At 40.5% G+C, this 22,794-nt stretch overlaps 1 protein-coding gene across 1 annotated transcript in view; it reads right to left on the bottom strand.

Annotated features, from left to right (window-relative positions):
• The window catches only part of ush2a (Usher syndrome 2A (autosomal recessive, mild)), a 184,653-nt gene that overhangs the window by 149,947 nt on the left and 11,912 nt on the right, over window positions 1–22,794 (bottom strand). The window contains exons 6-12 of the mRNA XM_046383631.1: window positions 16,731–16,866; window positions 12,308–12,371; window positions 11,422–11,523; window positions 11,110–11,299; window positions 8,996–9,210; window positions 6,352–6,573; window positions 4,491–4,584 (exon numbers count right to left, since the gene is read on the bottom strand). Of these exons, the coding sequence (XP_046239587.1) occupies window positions 4,491–4,584; window positions 6,352–6,573; window positions 8,996–9,210; window positions 11,110–11,299; window positions 11,422–11,523; window positions 12,308–12,371; window positions 16,731–16,866 (1,023 nt within the window). The remainder of the gene's footprint in view (window positions 1–4,490; window positions 4,585–6,351; window positions 6,574–8,995; window positions 9,211–11,109; window positions 11,300–11,421; window positions 11,524–12,307; window positions 12,372–16,730; window positions 16,867–22,794) is intronic.

The following is a 22,794-nucleotide window of genomic DNA, read 5'->3' as shown; positions in this document are numbered from 1 at the left end:
ACCATACCAAATTAAAGGGAGAGGATTTTTTTCTTGCGTCTCTTTTCTTTTCATTCAACACAGAGTTACCTTCCCTCTCTCCCAGCCTGCTAATTAGTCGAGGGACCGGTGTATGGGAGATAAAAGAAAACTGCACACGTTCATTCTCTTCTTCATACAAAAGGTTTTGATAGCACGCCATCATCCACACACAGTACCAGCAGTAAGAAAAGACAGCACATACTATATATTGAGTGTACATGGTTTTAATTCTATTGCTTTTATCTTTTGGCAAAATAGTGAGGTCTCTGTAACATTATACTGTAGCTATGAAGAACATTAGAAACTATTCAGTTTGTTTTGTTGAAGCACCTCTGTGACTGGTGAAAGGTTTGTTTCGACTTTAGTTGCAGAACATGCTGTCGTCTCACAGCAAATCGCACTGCAACAGATCCAAACAAGTGAGATGCCACAGACAGATGTGATTTCTGAATTCTGTACATGGTTTAGTCTATTCTAAACAATACTTTAAGGCTTTAGTAACAGTTAAATCAAAGGCAAACAAATGGTGCAGGACATGACATTGTTTAAGACATTATGTCGCAGTAGATGAAAGCAGCACATAGTTATGCAGTTAACGTTAGTTGTTAGTTTGTCAGTAAAAAACACTTTTCTATACGTTGTGCACAGTTACTAATAAGTATGGTGTGAGGTATAAAAAATCTGAACATGCATGTCTGTGTGTGTGTGTGTGTGTGTGTGTGGTGGACTGTGCTGCAAGGATAACATCTTATTTTTGCTCTGAATGTTTCGACAAAACCTGCTGAGTGAGGAGCCTACACTAATGGATATGCGGACATTCAGATGGCCTATCACAAGCATCTCTGTGTGTGTGTGTGTGTGTGTGTGTGTGTTAATCTGCTGGGGGAACTCATCCTAAATGCCATGACCAATTTCACGCTCTCACTGGAAAGGTCATGCCACTGGCCTGTGTGTGTGCGCACGCAAACACGCGTGTGAACATGTTTGTGTGTACACAGCCATGTTATGTGTATCTGAAGTTAACCCGGTTAACCTCAGTGTAGGTGAAAATCTGCTGCTGAGGCAGACTTTAGCAACAGAGATCCTGGACAACGCTACTTAATGTCACAAGCCATCAATATCTATCACACACACAGAGGCAAACACAGAAACACACACACAGATTTCATATCAAAATTAATATACATTGCTACACACCAAAAAAAAAAAAATCTACAAATCAAACACCTCTGCATAATACTGACCTTCACCTAGTATTTAATCTTATGCTAAACCCAAACTCAAGATTTAAAATTTCTCACTGCTGGCTCCAACTCTTGACAACTCACATGAACACATGCACCTACACATTAACACAATTTGTTCAGTGATGTCCACAGTCAAATCAGCTGCCGTCCGCACACACCCTGATGTGGAATAAGACACACATAGGCTGGCTTAAAAGATGCTGTGGATTGTTCGTGCATCTTACCAATGATCTATGCTTAATTCTTTAACACTAATGTAGGATGACATTAAATCACTAAAAAGTGCTACTCTGAACCTTCAAATGACAAAGACATTGTACAACAGAAAACAGAGTGTATGAAGTGATGTACAATGCGATATATGATATAGCTTTCAGACATGACTGAATCCATCAGTTGTGGGGAGACGTACAGAGACCGAGTGACAGAATGAGAGATCAAGTCTGACACAGAGTGCACATAAGAAAGAATCAAAAGACAGAGTGAGGAAGTGGGAGAGAGAGAGAGTGGAGGGAGTGTGTGTGTGTGTGAGAGAGAGAGAGAGAGAGAGTTTAAGTGTGTGTCTTCCAAGGCCCCCGTTGATCATCTTGACACATGTCTGAGCATTTCTGTCACTTTAATGTCACTGTGGAAATTCTGCAGATTAGTACAACATCCGTCATGGTGCTAGGCCGATCCAAGTCAACAGAACGCATGCAATATTAAACGCTAATATTCCCCACAGCCTTTTATGCTCCAATATTACAGAGACAGAAGAAAGGTCCTGAATATTCACTCAGAGAGATGACATCGACGGGTTTGGGAGAAAAGTGCGCACACACAGATGATCACACAAAAAGGACTCTGTGATAGATAGATGCACGTATTGCACACACTCCTTCACACACTAATTCCTTTCTCAGAAGCATCACCTTTGTAGAGATTAACTTAACATAAAGCACAAGCACACACAAATATATATTCATACTGCTTACTTCCTTCTTTCTAATATGTAAGAACTCCCGCACATGTTCATGAGTAAGAAGGACGGAAACACATGTAAGAAAAATGGAGGAGACAGAGTAATGAAACATGAGAAACGGAGGCAAACAGTAATGAATTAAATACTTAGAAAGTGAGGTAATACGGAGTGAGGGGGAGGAGAGTGAAATGAAGCGAAAGACAAACAGAGAGAGAAAGAGAGCTGATTAGAGATGCATGCTGTGGGAATGTCATTGTTCTAGTCGATTTGAGACATTATTTAAACTAAGACCCCGGAGAGAAAGACGAAGTATGAGAGAAAGAGAATGATCGACAAAGAGGTATGGATGGAGGTGGGGCAGGGACCTAGACAGAGGAAAAGGGCATATAAAAAAAATACAGCGGAAGAGAAAGAGAAAGAGAAATGGGCGGAGAGATATTTTTCAGTACCAGTCGGAATGATGGCATGTACTTCACAATGTTCGATTATTGTGTGTGTGTGTGTGTGTGTGTGTGTGAGTGTGTGTGTAGAAGCAGTTTCTATGATGACTTTTAGTTTACTGAAGTTCAACTTGTTCTGGAGAAAAACTATTAGGCTGTGTGTAGGAGGGTGTTTGTTATTTGAGTTTGAGAGTAAACAAGACAAGCAATTGAACAGCTGCTGGTTGACAGCTGTACTTCTCCACTTAGGTCCTCTGCAGCCTCTGTCTGAAATACCAACTCTCAGACACACACACACACACACACACTAATACAGGGACGCAGGTGTATGAATGATACATAAGTAGTGAATAATGCAGGTTGTCCTGTGCTGCAGTAAGGTGGAGCAGTCATGCTGAACTTTTCATTGCTCACCGACTAGAGGCTGTGTTGGGGTGATGCCTACTATTACCTGACAAGTTTCATTAACTTCTCTGTGAGCAAAAGCCTGGTTCTGAGGTGCTGGTTAACATCAAACTAGATTGAAATCAAAACGGAAGCAAACATTCTGGAGCACACCAGCCTGTGGATGCCCACTGTGGTGCCACTGGTGGTGTGAGAAGATTAAAAGTAACTGTGACCAACAAACACCATGAACTGTGAAAGGATAAGATGGTCTCGACTTCAAAACAATTCAGTCAATAATAATATTTCAGTTCACTTGTAAACTATCACAGATAAACAGTTTATATTCTTTAAGTAGTATTCAGATGGCTTAGTTATTGTCTTTTCGGCTTTAAATTGATTTTTCCCCTAACCACAAAGTAAGGAAATATAAAAATAAGTGGAGACTATTAAACATATTAGAAGTGACCTACTGTAGATCTAACTGAAAATGTGTGAGATTTGGGTCACTCTGTGGCAGACACCACCAGTACAGTTATCATAAATCACACATCTTTTAAAGCAGTCCTGTGTCTGTTATTCACTTCACTTTAACAACATACAGTGTACTGCTGACTGGTGTCCACTGAGCAGAATGTCACGTTCAAAGAAGAACTGCTTGACACTGCTGGTATACAGCATGTGACCAAAAGCACTGCAGTCAACAACACACGCACTGAATTTATCCAAAAACAAACACCAAAATGAAACTAGACAAAAAGAAGGTTAAAATTATCTTACAGAAAAGGGATTCTAATAAATGTGTTTGTTTGTGTGTAATTTATTAGAGAAGTCCCCTCCATGTCGTTAAGAAGAAAACTGCTTAATTAAGACCATGAGGAGAATCTCCCCAGGGGATCTCCTCTCTGCTGTGTGTATGTGTGTGTGTGTAAACGTGTTTTACTTACCTTGTGGGGACAAAAAAAACAAAAACAGTTACTCGTGGGGACTTAGACTTAGGATGAACACTTGGTTTAAGGTTAGGCTGAGGTTAAGGTTTAGGTTACAGAAAGGGTAAAGGTTAGGGTTAGGCAAGTAATGGTTATGGTTATGGTTAGAGTTAGGAAATTTTTGTAAGTGTGTAATGTCCCCATAGGGCATGAAAACATAAACTCTGTGTGTTTGTGTTTTTATATGCTTGAATGTAAAATGAGCCATCTGATGCTGAATATGTGTATCTAATAATGATTATTGATAAGTGGGAATAAAATCCCCTTGGAATGCAAACCAATGTAATGCAGTTGTGTCTGAAGAGGCGGGTTGTGTGTTTCAACAAGATCCTTAAATAACTTAACAACACGTGCTGGTTAAAGCACCAATACAGGGTGTGTGAGGGACACCACCATACTTACAACTGAGGTGAACATTACAAATTGGTTGTACAGGTTCGCTACTCACATTGTTTCCCTCTGTGTGGCTCTCAGGCAGGCACAGACAGCGGTAGGGCGTCACACTGGTATCACAGTGGTCAGCATGGCCATGACACTCGCATCTGGCCAGACAACAGAGAGGAGAGAAAGATAAACACACTGAGAGGACCTCAAAAGTGCATTGTACAAATCTGAAAATTAAAATATTCAATTTCTTATTAAAATGAGAAAAAAAAACAAAACACAAATTCAATAACAAAAAGATGACAACACGACAAAAGTCTTCCTTCCTTAAAAGTTTCTGTTGTCACTTCCCTGTCCAAGAAACAGCAGCAGTGCCATCAGGGAGTTCCCATTCAACACTCACAAAGGCCATCCTGAGAATTATCAGAGCAACATAACAGGTAGCAGACAGCCCCCTTTCTATCTGCTTCCGTCTCTCTCTCTGTCTATCTGTCTATCTGTCTCTCCTGAAAGAAGCCAGGCAGGAAATCAGGCAAGGATGGCACAGAGAACCCAGTTAATTTCAAAAGTGTAACACCCTGTGCAGACTGCATGCTCATGACAGAAGCACAAAAATCTCAGAAAAATTACCACAAATCAATGACCTAATGAGACAATAAAATCCCTGCTCCAGTCTGCAGGGGCAGTACTGAGTAAGAACTTAAACACACATACAGTATGTAGGTCCCATCTTGGCTAAAACTGAAGCAAATTTGCTATACCTTCATGACATATGAATATAATGTATGAATATAATTAATACCCTTATTGTGATATGGGTATTAATTATTTATTTACATGTTCTTCTCATGATGTCCTGTAAGTACACGAGGCTCATAATATCATAATTTTATGAACATCATCATGAGTTATGATGACCAATTGCCAAATAGACTTAGTAACTGATGAAACACTAACAGAGCTTGATCAACGAAATGGCTCGTCCAATAGTAGCTAACTGTAGATCTACCAATAGTAGATTGTAGATAACATAGATCAGAGGTATCTCTGTCTATGTTCACTAAAAAGTAACAAGCACCGAAAAAAGAAATGCTAAAGATGCGGTTTAAAAAGTTAAGAGACCCTTATCAGAGATGTTTGTTTATATTATGTCTATCTAAAATCAAAAAATTAAAAAAAAAATACTTCAGACATTTTTTAAACTGTATTAATTGGTGAACTACTTAAAACACTACAAAGTTGTATGAAAAAGATAACAAGCAGGACAAACAAAGCTCATGAATGCAGCAACATACTGAAGTTACGAGCGCACTCTCTTCCCAACATACCTATTTACATACTTTATAAAAAATGAAGAGAGAAGAGAGGGAGTCGGAATGAAAGAGAGGGGGGAGACGGGGAGAGATGAAGAATGCACAGATGAGATTTCAGCAGCTCGAAATCTCTGTTTCTCCTACTTCACTGTAACAAGCTACTAATTAAAACAGCTTAGAGGGAGGAGGAGGGAGAGAAAGAGTTAGAGATGATTGCCTCCTGCATAATCCTATAATTACCACTGTCATAAAAAACAGTCACTCTGTCAGTCTAATGAAGAGACGCGTTCACAATCACTCCCAGAAAGCACTGCCGAAACTCAACAATCTGTGTCAAAATATTTTTCTAGATGTCGAGCTATGCTCACACATTTTTAACAAACCAGCATTGAAAAGATCTTCAAGTGATTCTTTTATTCAATTACACACTTAAATACGACTGTAACACAAGTGACTGTTCATGAACAAAATTTTCATATTGTGGTTCTTCTTCATTAATCTGTGAAACGCTTACAGAAATACGTGAAGACACTAAAATTCATCGTTACAGCAGAAAAGCAACTTTCAAGAACAGATGAGTGGATCTTTGTAGAAATATTTGTAACTTCCCACCTGCCACTGATGGTAATCTCGTTGATGGTATAGTATCTGTGTCGCTGGTTCACACCAGCTGCTCCGGTGTGGTATTGTCCACTCAGGTGTATCCTGACCTGGGTAGCATGTACCATCTTCTGCAGGGCAGGAGTGTTGTAGAAGTCATTATAGCCCGGCCTCGGGTTTGGTTCTGGGGTCAGCAGGCTGAATGTGATGTTACCTCCTGAATAAGGAACATCACTGGAACACAGAAAACACAAACATGCATTAAACCAACTGGGCAAGAACAAATAACACAGCAGGAAAAGAAAAAAAACACGATTATTTTAAAAACAAACTGTCAACAAAGTGTATATTTGGTGATCATGTTGACTATTTTTTTGTTAGTCACCTCTCAAATTATTATCAGTATTGTTATATGGTAGCGACACCTTTAGATGTGACAAGTGGTGTACAATAAAGCTAAATAAATCAGCAAGGCCAATATATCAGCTTTAGAATGTGTATATTTTAAAAAATATTCTATACTATAACACACGTATCTTATTTTTAACTCTCAAATAATCCCAAATCTCCCAAATAATGATATCTTCCCGCAGAAGTCCTGTATCGGTACAGCTACAGTGTACAGCAAAGAATACAGCACAGCATAACACAATAAAAGTGCCATAGTTAAGATCAAAGCTTTTATAATTTAACCTCCTTTTTCTTTGTATGTTTCTGTTGCTGTCTCCCTGCAGCCTACTTCTCCCTCTCTACAACTAATAATGAAACACTTACTTGTACAGACAGATAAGGTGATAAAAACTTCCATTCAGGTCCGTAATTCAGGCACTTATCACCTCCTGTAACCGATGTCCTAGCAGCAGTTTGAAACATTAACTAACTGAACCAAACAACTGTTGCTTTTTGTTTTTGTTTTTCATTTTTCATTTTTTGATGCAACTGGTTAATTATGAACCGTTGGGATGCTGCACATATAGTAAAAAACAACCACACCGCCTTTTGTGCTGCCTGTGACGTGCAACTGACAGGTCATTCAATAGCTTGAGAGAAAGGCTACTTGTAAATGTCTGTATAAACTTCAGCAGAGGAAAAAAAATAACACAGGGGGACCTGGAACAACCTGGCTGGATCAAACAAGATCCAAGCACCTTATTCAGAGCAGTAACGAGACGTATATGCATATAAGAATATTTCTATGCAGCAGAAATTTTAGTCACAACTCAATGAAAGAAAAAAAAAAAAATCATGAGTGCAAGAACACAAGACACTTATAGAAATAGTTAAGAAAAAAGCATTTAAATATTGACCAATTAGATCAACTTGTATCGTATTTACTTTGCTCAAGCTCTTGCTGTTCATCTCCCAAAAAATACCTGTTGATCTGTACAGGTAGACAAGATGCAAAAGGATCACTAACAGCACTGCTCGAGCTGTACTCCAATTCACTGGCATGAAAACACCTGAAATGAGTGATGCATGCTTAAATTTATCTTGCCAGACACTCCAGCGGGCTCTGTGGAGGCAATGTCTCTTGCGGGATTAAATAAATCTTGCAAGATAAAAACATAAATCTTGCAAGATCAAAGACAGTGTTCTTTTTGGTATAATTACCAACCACTAATGTCACAGAGCGTTTTGTTATGTTGCCAATGAAAGGTTCAACAGCTACTTCCTGTGCCAGGAAAGGTTGTATGTGATATAATTTGTCAGTCAAGTGAAAAATAAGCAATGACTGCATGATCTGTGATCAATGCATACCTGTTCCATCTAGTGCCAACCAAGGCCTTGATATAAGCAGCGATGCCAAGATTTAGTGTGTGAGATTGTGTGTGTATGTTAAGACTACGTTCCAAGTCCAGTCCTCGATCTAGTGCCAACTGAGAGCCTGTTACCGGTCATGTGCCAAGGCAGCGCTGTAGGTGTTAGCTTTATAAACCAAGTTACTGTGAGAATGACAGAGAGATTGTGTGTGTGCGTGTGTTTGTGTGTGCACGCACGTGTGTCTTGGCTGTATATGTGTGGAAAGGGGATGTCTGATTCCTTTGATTTCTGTTGACTTATGTTTTGTGTGTGTTAGTGCATGTACTAACACGCACAAACACGTGTGTGCATAAATATGCGTTAATGTGTGTACAAATACTTCTTTATTTAGTCCTGCCAGTAATTTCTGTGTAATCTCCTCTGCCTTAGAGGCCACCCAACAGCATAGAACAAGAACATGTGGTTCTGCTCTGGGGAGGATGCTCCAAACAGAAGAACAGACTGTCTGAGAAGTGTATTTTCAGCTTTCCCCACATACAGATGATTCAAAGCTGTTTCAGTCAGCGCTGGCAACATCTGACATCTTAATAATACTACTGAAGTGAAATATGTTATTGTCCAGGTGATGTGCAGTCAAAAATGTAAAATTTTGGTGATTTTACAGTTGTGGCAGTTTTATGTATTTTTTAAGTCATTTGGAGGTTTAAAACTATATATAAATGGAAGAGAGGTATTTTTTTGTATTTAGACGTGTAAAATCAATTCAGTCATCGGCGTTCTGATGTTCAGATGATTTTTAAAAAAATATTTTTCTCTATTTCACTGTATGGTCAATAATAATACAGTAAGGGACATAATACTGAATATTTTCCACACATTCATTCATGGTACTTACCTGGGCAACTGCAGACAGTTGACAGAGTCTGGTCTCAGTAAAGGTCCATTGTTCTGCATTTCAAAAACGCTGCAGTTTCTTGCCATATACTGCCAGTCCAACCAGGGCAGTTCTGTGGTGGTGCCACTCTCAAGTTCTGTGTGGTCAAGCTGACGCCTCTGGATCAAAACCGAGTCAGGCAAGATGCCTCTGAACTGAACTATAACATAGAATACCTGGACAAGAGAGAGGTAGAGGTTAGCATGAACAGAACACACATACAGCTGTACAATGTAATGCAATCCAAAACATACATGACATAAACTCAACCACTGTGAATCTTTAAATGTTTCTTGACACTGCGTCAGACATATTTATTGACCTCTATAGTAATTTTCAAGGCCACAGTAAGAGCTGTTATTGTTTTGCATCTCAAATTACAAATCACATTTTAATGAGGTTTTATGCAACCTTAGTGTTGCTCAAATGGCAGCCCTCACACGATACACAGACACATAGTTACACAAACACACACACACGCATGCACACACACAAACAGTTTAATGTAACGCATAAACCATGTGAGTGTCTGTGTGTAGGTGTGTGGGTATGTGTGTTAAGTGTTATCTGCCTCACTACAGTGTGGGCTGGGACACTGGGTTACACAGCAGGGAGCGCATTAAGCCACCACCACTGCGGAAACCCTCTCACACACACACAGACACACACACACAAACTGAACTTCAGAAAGTGTCTTTTATCTGGGGACTTGAGTTGAGCTACCACGTCAGGACAGCTCCCAAAATCCTGCCCACACTCAAATACACACTTCAGAGAGAAGAGGGACGAGTCTTTTGACAGCCCCAGCTTCGGCGAGGCTAAAATCCAGCAATCTCTCTCTCTCTCTCTCTCTCTCTCGCTCTTTCTCTCTCCCCCACTTTTTCCTCACTGCAGTGCTTAGAAAGTACTACTGTCCACTGCACATAAAGGTACAAACAGATAGATACTGTGCATTGTTTTTATTGCTGCATTTCTGCTATGACAGAAAGTGGTCAATGATGAATGAGTAATTAAGGAGGCCGATATACCATTTAAACAACAACAGAAAAAAAGCACTCTTGCTGTTAACCTGACTGGGTCCATACACATTAGCTGACACTGGCTCACAACCCAGATCAGGGTTTCAATGCAGATATCATGCATAGACATAAAAGTATGAAAAGTGATAAATAAAAAAATAAATGGCAACAACTGGATCTTAACAAAACAAGCAGCCTGAAGGGGTCAAACATGGATTGTTCGTCAGCTTGCACAACACACAAAGCTAATGTGTTAAAATCTCCAAAGTTGTTAGGTCAACAGTATACAAAGTGCCTACTGCAAGGATCAGACCCAAAGCCTGCTGGTTACAGAATGGTGTCTTCTGGAGACAGTGGTGTCTTTCAGAATAAATAATATCTTCATCCACAGGGTACAAGTGAGAGGTGCACTGATTTAATGATAAGCTCAACAGGCTCAGTCAGTTTAATCATACATCTCAACCTATTCGTGAATGTCCCCCTCAATCCATGCATCCAAACTGATGGCAGAGCAGAGGCATTTTAGACATTATCTTCAACCACAACTGCAATTCCAAAAAATGGTAAAAATCCATCAATTTTCGATACCTAACCCTCTGTATCTGTCAGGGTCGCGTGGACGGCTGGAGCCTGTCCCAGCTGACTCCAGGTGAGAGGTGGGGTACATCCTGGACTGGTCGCCAGTCAGTCTCAGAGCTGACATGCAAAGACAGACAACCACACACACACACACACACACCTAGGGGCCATATAGAGTGGCGAATTAACCTAAGGTGCGTGTTTTTGCGACTGAGGGAAGAAACCGGACTACCCAGAGAAAAGAAAAGAGAAAGAACATGCAAACTCTACACAGAAAAGCCCAGATGGGGATTTGAACCCAGAACCCTCTTGTTGTGAGGTGACAGTGCTTACCACTGCACCACCCTGCCACTCAAATGGTAAAAACAGTTAAAAAATACATCAGGCTTGAGAAAAGCCTGTCACATTCAACTAAACTTAAAGGCCAGTTAATATATAATAATAATATCCATGTCCATTTCATTGCAAATCTCTTACCTGGTATTGTCCATTAGCTAAATCCACGGTGATGGTGATTCCTTCATCCAGTTCCTGTGCAGTCATGATCTTAGAAAGCCATGTGGTTCCCAGGTCCTGATCATTGATATAACTGAGTGGATGGGCATTAAGGTTGAGTCTTAAGACTCTGTCATTGGTGGTGTCCTCAACACCGCTGGGGATGCAGTATCTGTTAACAGTGAAAATGTACATGTGCAGGTATATTAACAAATTCATCAACATACAAAAAATATTGATAATGCTGTAATGTTTAACTATACAGTCTACAGTTAGGTATACATAATACTGTACCTCTCTACTAAAGGGTGTACTCTGGGGTGACTGGGAGGACAACGACACTCAGACTGGGCATGGAGCTCGGGCAGGGCCCCTGAGTACACCTCCACTATTTCCCTGTTGAAACAAGAAACAATATATTCTATTAACCATGATGCAGCACTGAAGCAAAATATAATCTGATGCTAGAAAGCTTACTGAATGTATGGCATAAAGTTAAACAGTGAAGTTTTTATGAAATTTGATTGGACCCAAAAACTATATCTATGTTTTATACCCAAAAAAATTAAATCAAAACATTTGAAAGACAGTTTAAGTTGTGCAGTGACCATTATAATGAACACAAACAACAGTGAGCAAACTTTGCACTAACTTAAATTTTGAGATAAAGTCTGAAGGCACCTGTGCATGGGCCTTTGACTAGTTCAAAGTGGAAAATCAAAAGCATAATTTGAAAACTCAATCTTTCATTTTGTCTTACCCCAATCTTGATGTGAGGAACTTGTAAGCTCCAAGTCCTTACTGTGTGCAATACATCACTGCTGAGCAAAACACTAATTGCCTTGTATTGAATTCTCAGGAAAATCCTCTGGAAGCAGTATGGATCTTAAGATGCAATGATTAGCCTTCGCCTTCTTTGCTCTGACCATCTTTCCCTTTATCACTCCATACTGCTCCTCTTCCCGTGTTGCTCTAATCTATACAGTATCTCCCTGTCTATTTCTCCTCGTTTTTATATCATCCTCACTTTCTTCACTCTATCTTTTGCTATCAGTCCCCCTCCCTTTCCCGCGTCAATCGCAGTTTCCTTCCTTCTAACCTCTTCTTTTTCAGTGCTCATTTCCTATTGTCCTTTTTCGGTTCATCCTTCTTTCTATCCGTCTTACTCTATCCAACTCACCTGTTGGTCAGAGTGGCAGGATAAAATCTAAAGTCCTGCATCCACCCAATGAACTGATTAGACCCTGGGGAGATGAAAAAGAGAGGAGAAAAGAACATAAAGAAGCTGTAAATGGGTTGGTACTGAAGGCAGTGAGTGAGAGGATTTCATAGTATTTAGTAGATTATCTTATCAGTGTCTTGATACCAGCTAAGTGAGGCTTGCCCACAGCTGCTTATAATGGCCCAGTTCATGATACAAAGCTAAACAGGATCGGCAACAGTGTAGCACGGCTTATAAGGACAAATTCATTAGTTTTGTTTGAGGCCAGGGCCAAAACAGGTCTATCTAAGGATAACCAGGTATTACAGCCTCGCCTGACTCATTTTCACTGAGGAAAACTGTGCTTCACAGGGTTTCCTCCTTTAACCGAGCTGATTCCTGTTTGTAGATGGTCATTTATTTATAACCCGTGTCTGTTATGACCATTTTATTATTTTACTTTATCTAAAACTTATAAATGTGGTATAGTGGTAAAGTGGTATAGAAAATGGATGGATAGATAAAATCTGGAAAAAACAGACAAAGCTTCTAGCCCCAAATACTAACATTTGAGATACTGGAACAGGCTAATTTTGAGCACTTTTGTTCAAAAATGAATCAAACAATAAAACAAAACTGCTGCATATAAGCTCTTTGCGTACCCACTAATCAAATGATTTTTTTAGCTATAATAAATATATATGTTGGTCTACTGAGTGACAACACAGGAAAGAAAACAGGAAGAGAGGGCCCTGGTAAAGTTGGCTGATGTTGAGAAGAGAGAATCTGCAAAGGATGAAATGCAAAGGTCTTGGACAAGAGACACCACATACTGTATACCAAATATGCCAAGAAGTCGCTTTATCTAGCAAACAAACACCAGGACAGACAGACAGACAGACAGACACACCAGACAGACACATGGACAGTGGACTTCACACAAGAAACACAATCAGACGCATAAATGAACACAATCAAGCGCCCAACACATCCCCACACGACAACCATACATATGTGATAATGTTGGATGCAACATGAGAGACCCACACAGATGTTGATGCTGGTCCAAAGAGAGCCAGAGTCTTTTAGTGTCCAACAAACTTCTGTCTAGTTTGACAACAACTCTGACAGATAAACGTCCCTAAGCATCGACAGAACCCCTGCCATGTTTAGCTTTGTGTGCATGTGTGTGTCAGAGCCTTCACTGCATCTATTCCAAAAAAACATCCTTACTTTAGAGAAAAAGAGTGTATGAGTGTGTGTGCATGAACGTGTGTGTATTTGCAGTCGAGAGAGGCTTTGCCATGTTTGGCCCAACTACAATGTGAAGGTGTGTGTGTTGGGAAGGTGGTGGTGTATGTGTGAATGGAGAGAGAGGGAGAGAGGGAGGGAGTTTTATGGGGTGTAAGTGTGTAAGAACAGTGTGTGGTTGTGCAGCCTCAGGCTTTGGCTCAGGATTTCTTTAGCGTGTGGAAATGGGATTATGCCTTCCTCTGAAAAGCACTCTCCCTATTGTTACTGGGATGATGCAAGGTATAAGCTTTAATTCTCTCTTCTCTCTGTGGGTCTCTGTCTTCTCTCTGTGTTTCAGTTTCTGTCATCAAGCGCTCTCAGTTTCCTCTTCAGTGTTTGCATGTTGTTAGAGCTAATGACAGTTAATGCAGGTAACTGAGAGTTATGAATGATTTTTTTTTCTTGCTTTTCTCTCTGTCCCAAATCAGTGACCACTAGAACTCTAGCATAGTTTGATAAAATCACACTGCTGCACCAAACCAGCTCCCACAGGAGTTACTAATGATCTGTTTCTAGCAGCTGATTCATGACAATTTCGCACCCTTTTTGACAGAACTGGTCATTCTATACTGATCTGCTACTTTAAGAATGTGGTTGACAGTGAAAGCTCTGCTCTTGACATCTCGCTGTAATTTTCAAATATACAATTTTCAGTCAGCAGGGTCCCCTGCAAAAACAGGCATAGTTGTTAATCAATACATCTGATCAGCATTCGCATAATCAATCCACTGATCAGAATTCCAGACACAGCCCCCAGCTTCAACAACCACACACACACACGGGTGCACACACACTCTCTCTCTTGACGAGAGACCCTGACGAGCCAATCATTCGTATTGATCAGCACCACTGATGTGATCTTCAACTGATCAGATGCTACCTGCCGTGAACTAGGGATCAATGCCTGATAAACGAGAAGAAAAACACTCGTTTATCACCCTGGAGATGAACGGATATCATTTTTCTCTCAATTTCTCTCCTATCGACTCTGAGGCGGCTCCCAGGCACCACCAATCAATCACAGATGTGTAGTTGAAGGGGGATAAAGGCTGGGGAGAAAATAAAGGTGGAGTGGTCATTGACACCGTATTTAGATATACAGACATGATAAAGTAAAAGGTAATTTTTCTCCAAGTGGAGAAAAAAAAACACACAATGGTCCCTGTTTAGGCAGAGGATTGGAAATGGATTTGATTTTTGTTTTCCGCTGCAAATATTTTTTTAAATTTTTGAAGACTCCTAGTTGTTTCTTTCACTAATTTATAATTTTGAGATATTTTAAAGCAGTATCACTGGAGAATCTGAATCAAATACACATTGTTGGGGAGTAACTGGTTATATGTAATGGTGTTACATAATGACAATATACATGACACTGTGATTGGTTACACAGAAAAATAAATTCAAGTTACTATGCAAAATACTGGTGATTACATAGGGGATATCCAAATGTAAATAAAATGCTTATACACTACATAGACAAGCATATTGAGTCAGATGGCCATTACACCACCGAGGACTTTGGTGACATCTCTTTCAAAGTGCAAAGACATGGGATGGCCCTGTAGCTCAGTTGGTAGAGTGTGTGTGTGTGTGTGTGTGTGTGTGTGATCCATGTACTGAGGCTGTCTGTCCTCTGCAGTGCCCACAGGTTCGACTCCTGCCTGTAGCTCATTTACTGCGTGTCATCCCCTCTCTCCGCCCCCCTTTCCTTGTCATATCTTCAGCCGTTCTATACGAATAAAAGGCAAAAAGCTGAAAAAATAATTTTAAAAAAAGTGCACAGACATTAGTGTGGAGTTAGTCGCCCCATTGCGGATGCGGCAGTTTCTGCTCTTTTAGCTCACAGACAACCGGTCATGTTCTTGCGGACCTTGCTTTGTGCTCTGAGGTGCAGTCATGCCGAGGTGGAGGGGGGCCTTCCCTGGGCTGTTGTTGTGGTGTTAGTAGCATAGCATTGTTCAAAATGTCTTGGTATGCTGAAGCATTAAGATTTCCCTTGACTAGAAGTAAGGGGTCTAACCCAACCCCTGAAAAACAGCCCAATACCACACCTGAATTCAATAATAAAGAGGTGTGATCAAATACTTTTGTCTATATAGAGAATTTGGAACATAACATTAATCACTGAGGGATGCCTTCTCTAGGCAGCTGTGGCCTTGAGGTTGTGATCGGAAGGTTGCCGGTTCAATTCCTCCACCAGACGGGCAGGAAAAATTTGGGTGTAGTGGAGTGATTAATGGGAAAAAATACCCCCCCCCACCCCATTAGCTGGCTGACGTGCCCTTGAGCAAGGCACTTAACCCCAACTTGCTCCCCGAACGCTTGATAGTTGCAGCCCACTGCTCCTGTGTGTTTCACTACATGTTGCATGTATGTGTGTTTCAATCAGTGATGGGTTAAATGTAGAGAAGAAATTTCCCAGCTTGGGATAAATAAAGTAAATAAAATCGAATTAAAATTAGAATTATATTTCTAAATAGCGTGGACAAATAAAAACCCATTAGGACAAATTTGAGTTAAACACCATCAAGGACAGGATGGCGTACAACGAGCTATCTCGGTGACATGCCTTATTCACTGGGAAGTATGTTACAACAAAAACTGTTGTTGTGGTTTTGAATGGCTCTCTTGTTTAAATTTGCACCGCCTCTCTAACAATGTAACCTGAGTATGCCACCCCGCCAAGGCAGCTGCCTTCAGTCAAAAATGTCTTTCAGCAAGATTTTCCATAATTTAAACAGAAAAGAGCTCTGATGTTAATGTACATTATAAAGCTTTTTTATCTACAATAAATTGCTGTCAACACTGAAATGTCAAACCTGAGTTAAGTTGATGCACCTGTATGTTTTTAGGATTTTTCACCTTTACCGTCCAGTTTAAAACATTTGTTAAAAAGCAATCAAAAAGAAATCAAATGTATTCACTGACAGCCCTCTGATGAAGTAATTTAAGATTATATTAATAATTACACTTTTAACAGGGTAACTAATAATCTGTAACCATTTACATTTCAAAAGTAACATTCCCAACACTTGCATCTCTAAATCAAAGTAAGTTGTTATATGTCAAAAACATAAAAAGAGCTTTAAAAACCAGCCATCTTTACCACTGGAGCTGAGTCCCACCCACATGGCCCCATCCTCGCTGCTATCGGAGAGCCTGGCGGTCAGAGGTTGTGTGTCAAATGGTGTTCCATCCTCCTCGAGCCCATCCAGGAATAGACTCACACGTCTGTCATGGACCTGGAAATCAGTCAGTGTGAGACATGAGTCTATGCTGACCAGCATGAACTCAGGCCTTACTGTGTGTATTTCCAGCTTTATGCAGTAAACACTTTTTCTGAGAGAACAAATAAAAAACATTATCAAAAATTGTGAATGCTACAAATATATTAACACTTAGAATTCACCACAATAAACAACACCTCACTTTGTTTCCATTTTCAATGTAGCTTGAAGATTTGAGGCAGTCACATACTATGACTTCTAAGAAAAACTTGACTTATGCAATAACACTTATGTAAACTTTGTAAGAAAATAAAAATGACAAAGGTGATCAATAAAAAAAAAATCAACATTTAAATGATGCATCATTGGAAACCATTAACAGCATCTGAGCCGCACAAAGGAACCTGCATATACATGTTAGGGAGCTGCCTGAGGGGCAGAAGCTGCACTAAAGGCCTATCAGCAGGTTACTGCTGTAACACACAACGTCTCAGAGAGTGGCAGCTGCTTTGTGTGTGCATATGTGCATCTGTCTACACAAGTGTATACCTGAGCCACTGGTGTGCTTTTGCATATCTGCGCACGTGGGCATGTGTGTGTGTGAGTGTGACCATGTGTGTGTGAATTATACATACAGCTAATCTTCCAGCTCATTTTCCCAGTAGCAGAGAGAGCCTCAGGCTAAACTGCCTCAGCCGCAAATTAGCTTTCTGTTTGACCAAAAATCTTCTCTTCACTCCTTTCCTCTCTCCTTTCCCGATCTGCTGCATGAATATTAAAAACTGCACAGCAGACAACACCGTCAAAGCAGGAACAGCTCCCTTTCACATCAAACCCCGGCATAAAGAAAGATACTTCCATGAGAGGGGCTCTCCCCCCACAAAAAACTTTAATGTGCCCTAGCTGTCCTACTCTCTCCCTTTACCCCATCTCCAAATCCTGTGTTAGGGAAACACACTGTGGGACCACTGATAAACGTGACTCTCCCTGTCTTACGAGAGCCTCCCTCTCCTTCTTCATCTTTTCTGTCTGTCTTCTGCTCTGGTCCTCCTTGCTTTGTCCTTTCTCCTCCTCACGAGGTCATTCGAATCCTTCACCTTTACTCTGTTTTTGAGCTTCCTCACCTCATTTTCATTTGCTCCCCATCTCTCCCTACTTTTCATACCCATCTTTACTTTCTCTTAGCTCTCAGTCGACGGCTGACAACTTCCCCCTCTCATCTCCCTTCCTGTCTCTTTCCCTCATGTTTATCTTGCCCTGTCGCTCTCACTTGTTGTCAGCTCTTTAGGGAAGTTGAAAAGGTGTGAGGAGGGAAATAAGTCCAAGTCAAAAAAAGCCTTTAGGGGATGAAGGCAGGCCCAGACAAGTGTCTGCCTCTCAGAGGATAGTTAAGACGGCCAGACAGACACTTTCATGATGGCTGATTGAAGACTGGCAAGCGCATGAGAGCAGAAGAGGGAGCACAGGAGAGAATAAGAGTGAAAAAAGGAAAGAGGAAAAAAGAGACAGGAGGGAGAAAAAGAAAAGTCAGAGAGCGGGTGTAAGAGAGGGAGCTAGAAGAAGGATCCTCTTCAGGAATCTCTAAGCCAGAGCTGTGTGGCTCTTGGGGAGATGTGATGCAGTTGTCAGGCCTGATGTAAATGAATCCTGAACCGCTTCATCCTCCTTAGCTGCCGCACGCCCTTTTCAAACACAGTCGTCTCCCTATTGTTAGCTTTCAAAAACACTTTCTCTCCATTTTTTGCTTTCACCATCCATCTCTATTTTTACCACCTCCTTTCCTCCACCTCTCATTGTCTCTTTGAGCCTGCATAACTTCAGAGTTCTTAGAGAACAGAGGAAAAGAAGAGGAGTTAGAGGATTCTTTAGGGCTGATAACTACTCTAATTTGGACTCTTTCCACTAAGTCCAGAGGAAAGGAACAGGCTACCTTTAACTGTCATCTTCTCTTCACACAGAGGACCAAAGCACTGAATATTAAAGTACTTAATACTACATCAAGGATCAAGGTAATTTATTTGTCCTTGTACAACACTGGGTTGCACAATGAAATTATAAAATTTAAAATACAAAATATATGCATTATATACACATGTAAACCCCCGAAAATATTCTTGACATTTTAAAATGAACAAAGTAAAATGACTAATAATTGGCAAATGTGAATGTAAACAAGAACCTTCACGTCAGAAGGTTGACATCTCGGACACATCGTCCATGAACTCTGAATGTGTCCGAGACCCAAGCACCTTTGATGTCAACAGAGTTCGTCTGTTGTGTTTAAGACGCACTACAGCACCAAAACTAAAGTCAAATCTTTCATTTACAACTGTCATTACAACAGTTAAAAAATATATATCTCATGTACATCTTCTCCCATAGTTGGACAAACCTACGCCACCAGAAAATAATTAGATACATACCTGTGCATTATGGCTGGACAATTTATCTTTGGCCACTGTGTTACTCCCCTTTCCTGCAAACTCTGTAACATTAAGACTGAAGCTAAAACTGCGAGAAGAGATGGTTTCAGCAGGGTTCAGTCCTGGGCCAGCCTGGATATTAAATCTAACCCCTACACCACTTGTGGTCCCTGCAAGCATTCATGACTCCATTAATACCTGGCTTGGTTGACTATGGTTTTCTCCTGCAACATTCCTGCAAAGCCACAACTCATCCACTCAACAGGCACTCACAGCATTTTTATTTTACATTTTACTCTTCATATTGTTATGTGTAATGTTTTGCTGCAGTTATTTTATGACTTTTACTGTTTAAGACCAAACTGATGGCAGTACATTTCTCCATGTACTGTATCATCACCTATGTGGAAAGCTACAGGCGTTTCACTACAGAATGAAACATACCAGAACATATTTTGTGTCTCCTTTTGTTTCACTATGATCCTTTGATTGTTAAACAGGTTCCTTCAGCTGTGCTCCAAAAGGTCTCTGTGCTCTTAGGGAGTTTCAAGCACCCTTCTCCTGTGCAAAACCCACCCCACTGGCAATGTTACCACCTAAGCCTGTCTAAAAGCCCAGGGAAACCCTGAGAGGGAAAGCTTTTAGTGATCTGTAGACTGGCATTTTGACTAAAGCTCTTCTCGATTTTCACACTCCTGCCAAGCCATGGCTCAGTACACAGTGTGGACAGCAGTGTTTCCTCTAAGCTCACTTTCTAGCCGTGCACTACAAAAATAAAAGGTGGTAGAGAAAATATGATTAAATATTAGACCAAGTTTGTTGTTCCCCTCACACAGAAATATTTGATCAATAATAAATTCTAAAATAGCATAAACTGTAATATTTTTTTATAAGGATTTTATTAATGACAAGAATGGTTGGGCGTTACCTCCATGCACCAGCCACGTTACAGTTTACATCCACGTCTATTCAGACTGATAACATCTGTAGTGACTGATAGAGTTTTGCCACATGGTGCAACAACAGCCACAGCCATTGCCAGGACACAGCCATAAAAAATGAAAACATAAAACGCAGGACTCTCTCACTTCAATGTTAAATTCTCAGCAATGTAAGAAATCATATAGCTGTCATGTAAAACTGCCATAAGAGCTGCAAGCTGTTACTACTGAATAACTCTTTGATGCCATTATTAAAATATATGTATATGTCCATTTCACATGGACAGCTGTCATCCTGCAGCTGCAGGGTCCAGGAAAGGTTAATCACAACACAGAGAAATTATTCTCATTATTCTAAGCAGTCAGGTGTTATCCAAAACATCTGACACATTGCAAACAGTGTCAGACTTCAAAAATAACATTTTAGGTATATGTGGAGAAGGCCTATCTTGACAGTTTGAGGTCAAAGTAGAAGAGGGAACTTAAGGATGACTAATACTGGAAACCAATTTCAGATACATATTTTACTGCTGTCCCATGAGCCTATTAAGCATTGCAAGGCTTGATGCAAGAGCTTAACGTTATATATGTGATTGTGTGTGTGTGGGTACAGATGCAAAAAAAACGGTTTACACACATTGCACTGTCCCTGTTTGACCTTTCTAACAAAAGGAAAGTATTTCCTTCTCTCCACCATATTCAGTTTACCTCTGTCTGATCAGCCTCTCTACTTGTCTCCATCAGTTTTACAGATAAAGGAGACCAGTTCAAAATTTGAAAAATTATATATTTGTAATAAAATTAAAATCTGGTTTTAACTTTATACGTCCACTCCACTACAAAGGTAACATTGTACTTTCTACTCCACTACATTTATTTGATAACTTTAGTAACTCGTTCATAATTGTAGACAGAAAGTGGAAACTGCCACAGCTGCAAAGGGGGGGACCAACGACACACCAATGTTCATGCACTTACAATGTAAGGTCACTAAAGTCCCCATTGGTGTAATTGTCAAGTGTCCCAATACTTTTGTCTATATAGTGTATGATTCTTACATTGACATATGAATGAATAAGAACAAGGGCATGCCCAGTCTTCCCAGATGAAACAACTGTGGTCCCTTGCACTAAGTACTGTCATGTACTTGATATGATATTTATATAATGACCTAAGATGGTGCAACAAGGGATTACACACGTATATTTATTCACTGCCAGAACACCCACACATTTTCTTTCCATGTTCCTCTCCTCTAAAATCCTACATTCTTAGTTCCTGTTCTCCCCCATTTCCTCCGTTAAATTTTCCGTCATTCCTTTTCATCTCCACTGTCCTTTCTTGAACTCCATTCAACCATCTTTTGTTTTCTTTTCTCAGACCTTCCCCTCTCATGTTGCTCCCTGTCGTGCTTGTTGGCTCTCACTTCACCTATCTCTTCCTCTCCTTTTAACCTCCTCGAATCACTCCTCGTCTCTGCCCCCACACATCCCACACTGAAACTCTCCACGCAGCCTCTCTCCTCCCGATCTGTTGCCCTGTGACTGACATGCCACTCACTGATAACACACCTCATTCCACAGCTAGTGAAGCTGTCATTTGGGGGAGGGTCAGAAAAGGAGTGTGAAGGGAAGGGGGAAGAAAAAGTAAAAGAAATGATGAGGGGAGGTTAGAGTGAAGAGTTCGGTGAATGAGAGATGGTGTTGAAAAGCAGGATACATGGGACACAGAGTGACGGTGAGATACTTTGGATGGTGTACTTTGGATGTGCAACTGTGGCAACAATGAAATATATTTGGTGGAAGAAAAGAGAAGCAATACGAAAGAATTAATGAATAATGGTAAAGAAATGCAACAGTCTGAGTACCAAGTGGTTAGGATGCATACCATATAACCACAACTTTCTCAGTCTGATTTCAGTCTGAGTTAATGGATGGCTGTTACTCCACACAGAAACATCTTTCCAGAATCTTCAGTTACTAAATCTGAAATCAACTGAAATCTATAGCAAATGAGGGCGCAATGATCATCGCAAGTTTGGGATTATCTCAACTTGATATAAGCTTGTAAGTTTACAATAGGACTAAGATTACCTTTTACTTAAAAATCATTCAAGGAAACAGCTTGTCAGATATTCTTGTCCTCCGTGTGTGAACCAAAGTGAGTGTAATCATAAAGTGTAATGTGACTTTATGCATCCCCAGTTCTGCCCTTTTGCATCTCCAGGCATGCTGTCACCTTTTCCTCTCTCTCTCTCTCTCTCTCTCCCTGTTATCTCTCCCTCTCTCTCTCTCTCTCCCCTTGTTATTCACCCTCCAAGCCTCTCCCACACTCTAGTCCCCCCCCCATACTTGCCTTTACCCACTATGAACTGTTAGCAGCTCTGATGTACAGCCAATATTCTCTCTATCATATTAGCACGGCTGCAGTGTGTCAAGGAAGTGATAGGAGGAGGAGGAGAGGACGAAAAGGAATTGAGAGAGAGAGAGAGAGAGAGAGAGAGAGAGAGAGAGAGAGAGAGAGAGAGAGAGAGAGGATGGAGAGGGGAAACATTTGTTCTACTCATCTCAGCGCTAAAA

This window comes from Scatophagus argus, chromosome 1 (assembly GCF_020382885.2).
Source record: "Scatophagus argus isolate fScaArg1 chromosome 1, fScaArg1.pri, whole genome shotgun sequence".
NCBI classification, from domain to species: Eukaryota; Metazoa; Chordata; class Actinopteri; family Scatophagidae; genus Scatophagus; species Scatophagus argus.
This window is presented reverse-complemented; position numbering and strand designations above follow the sequence as displayed.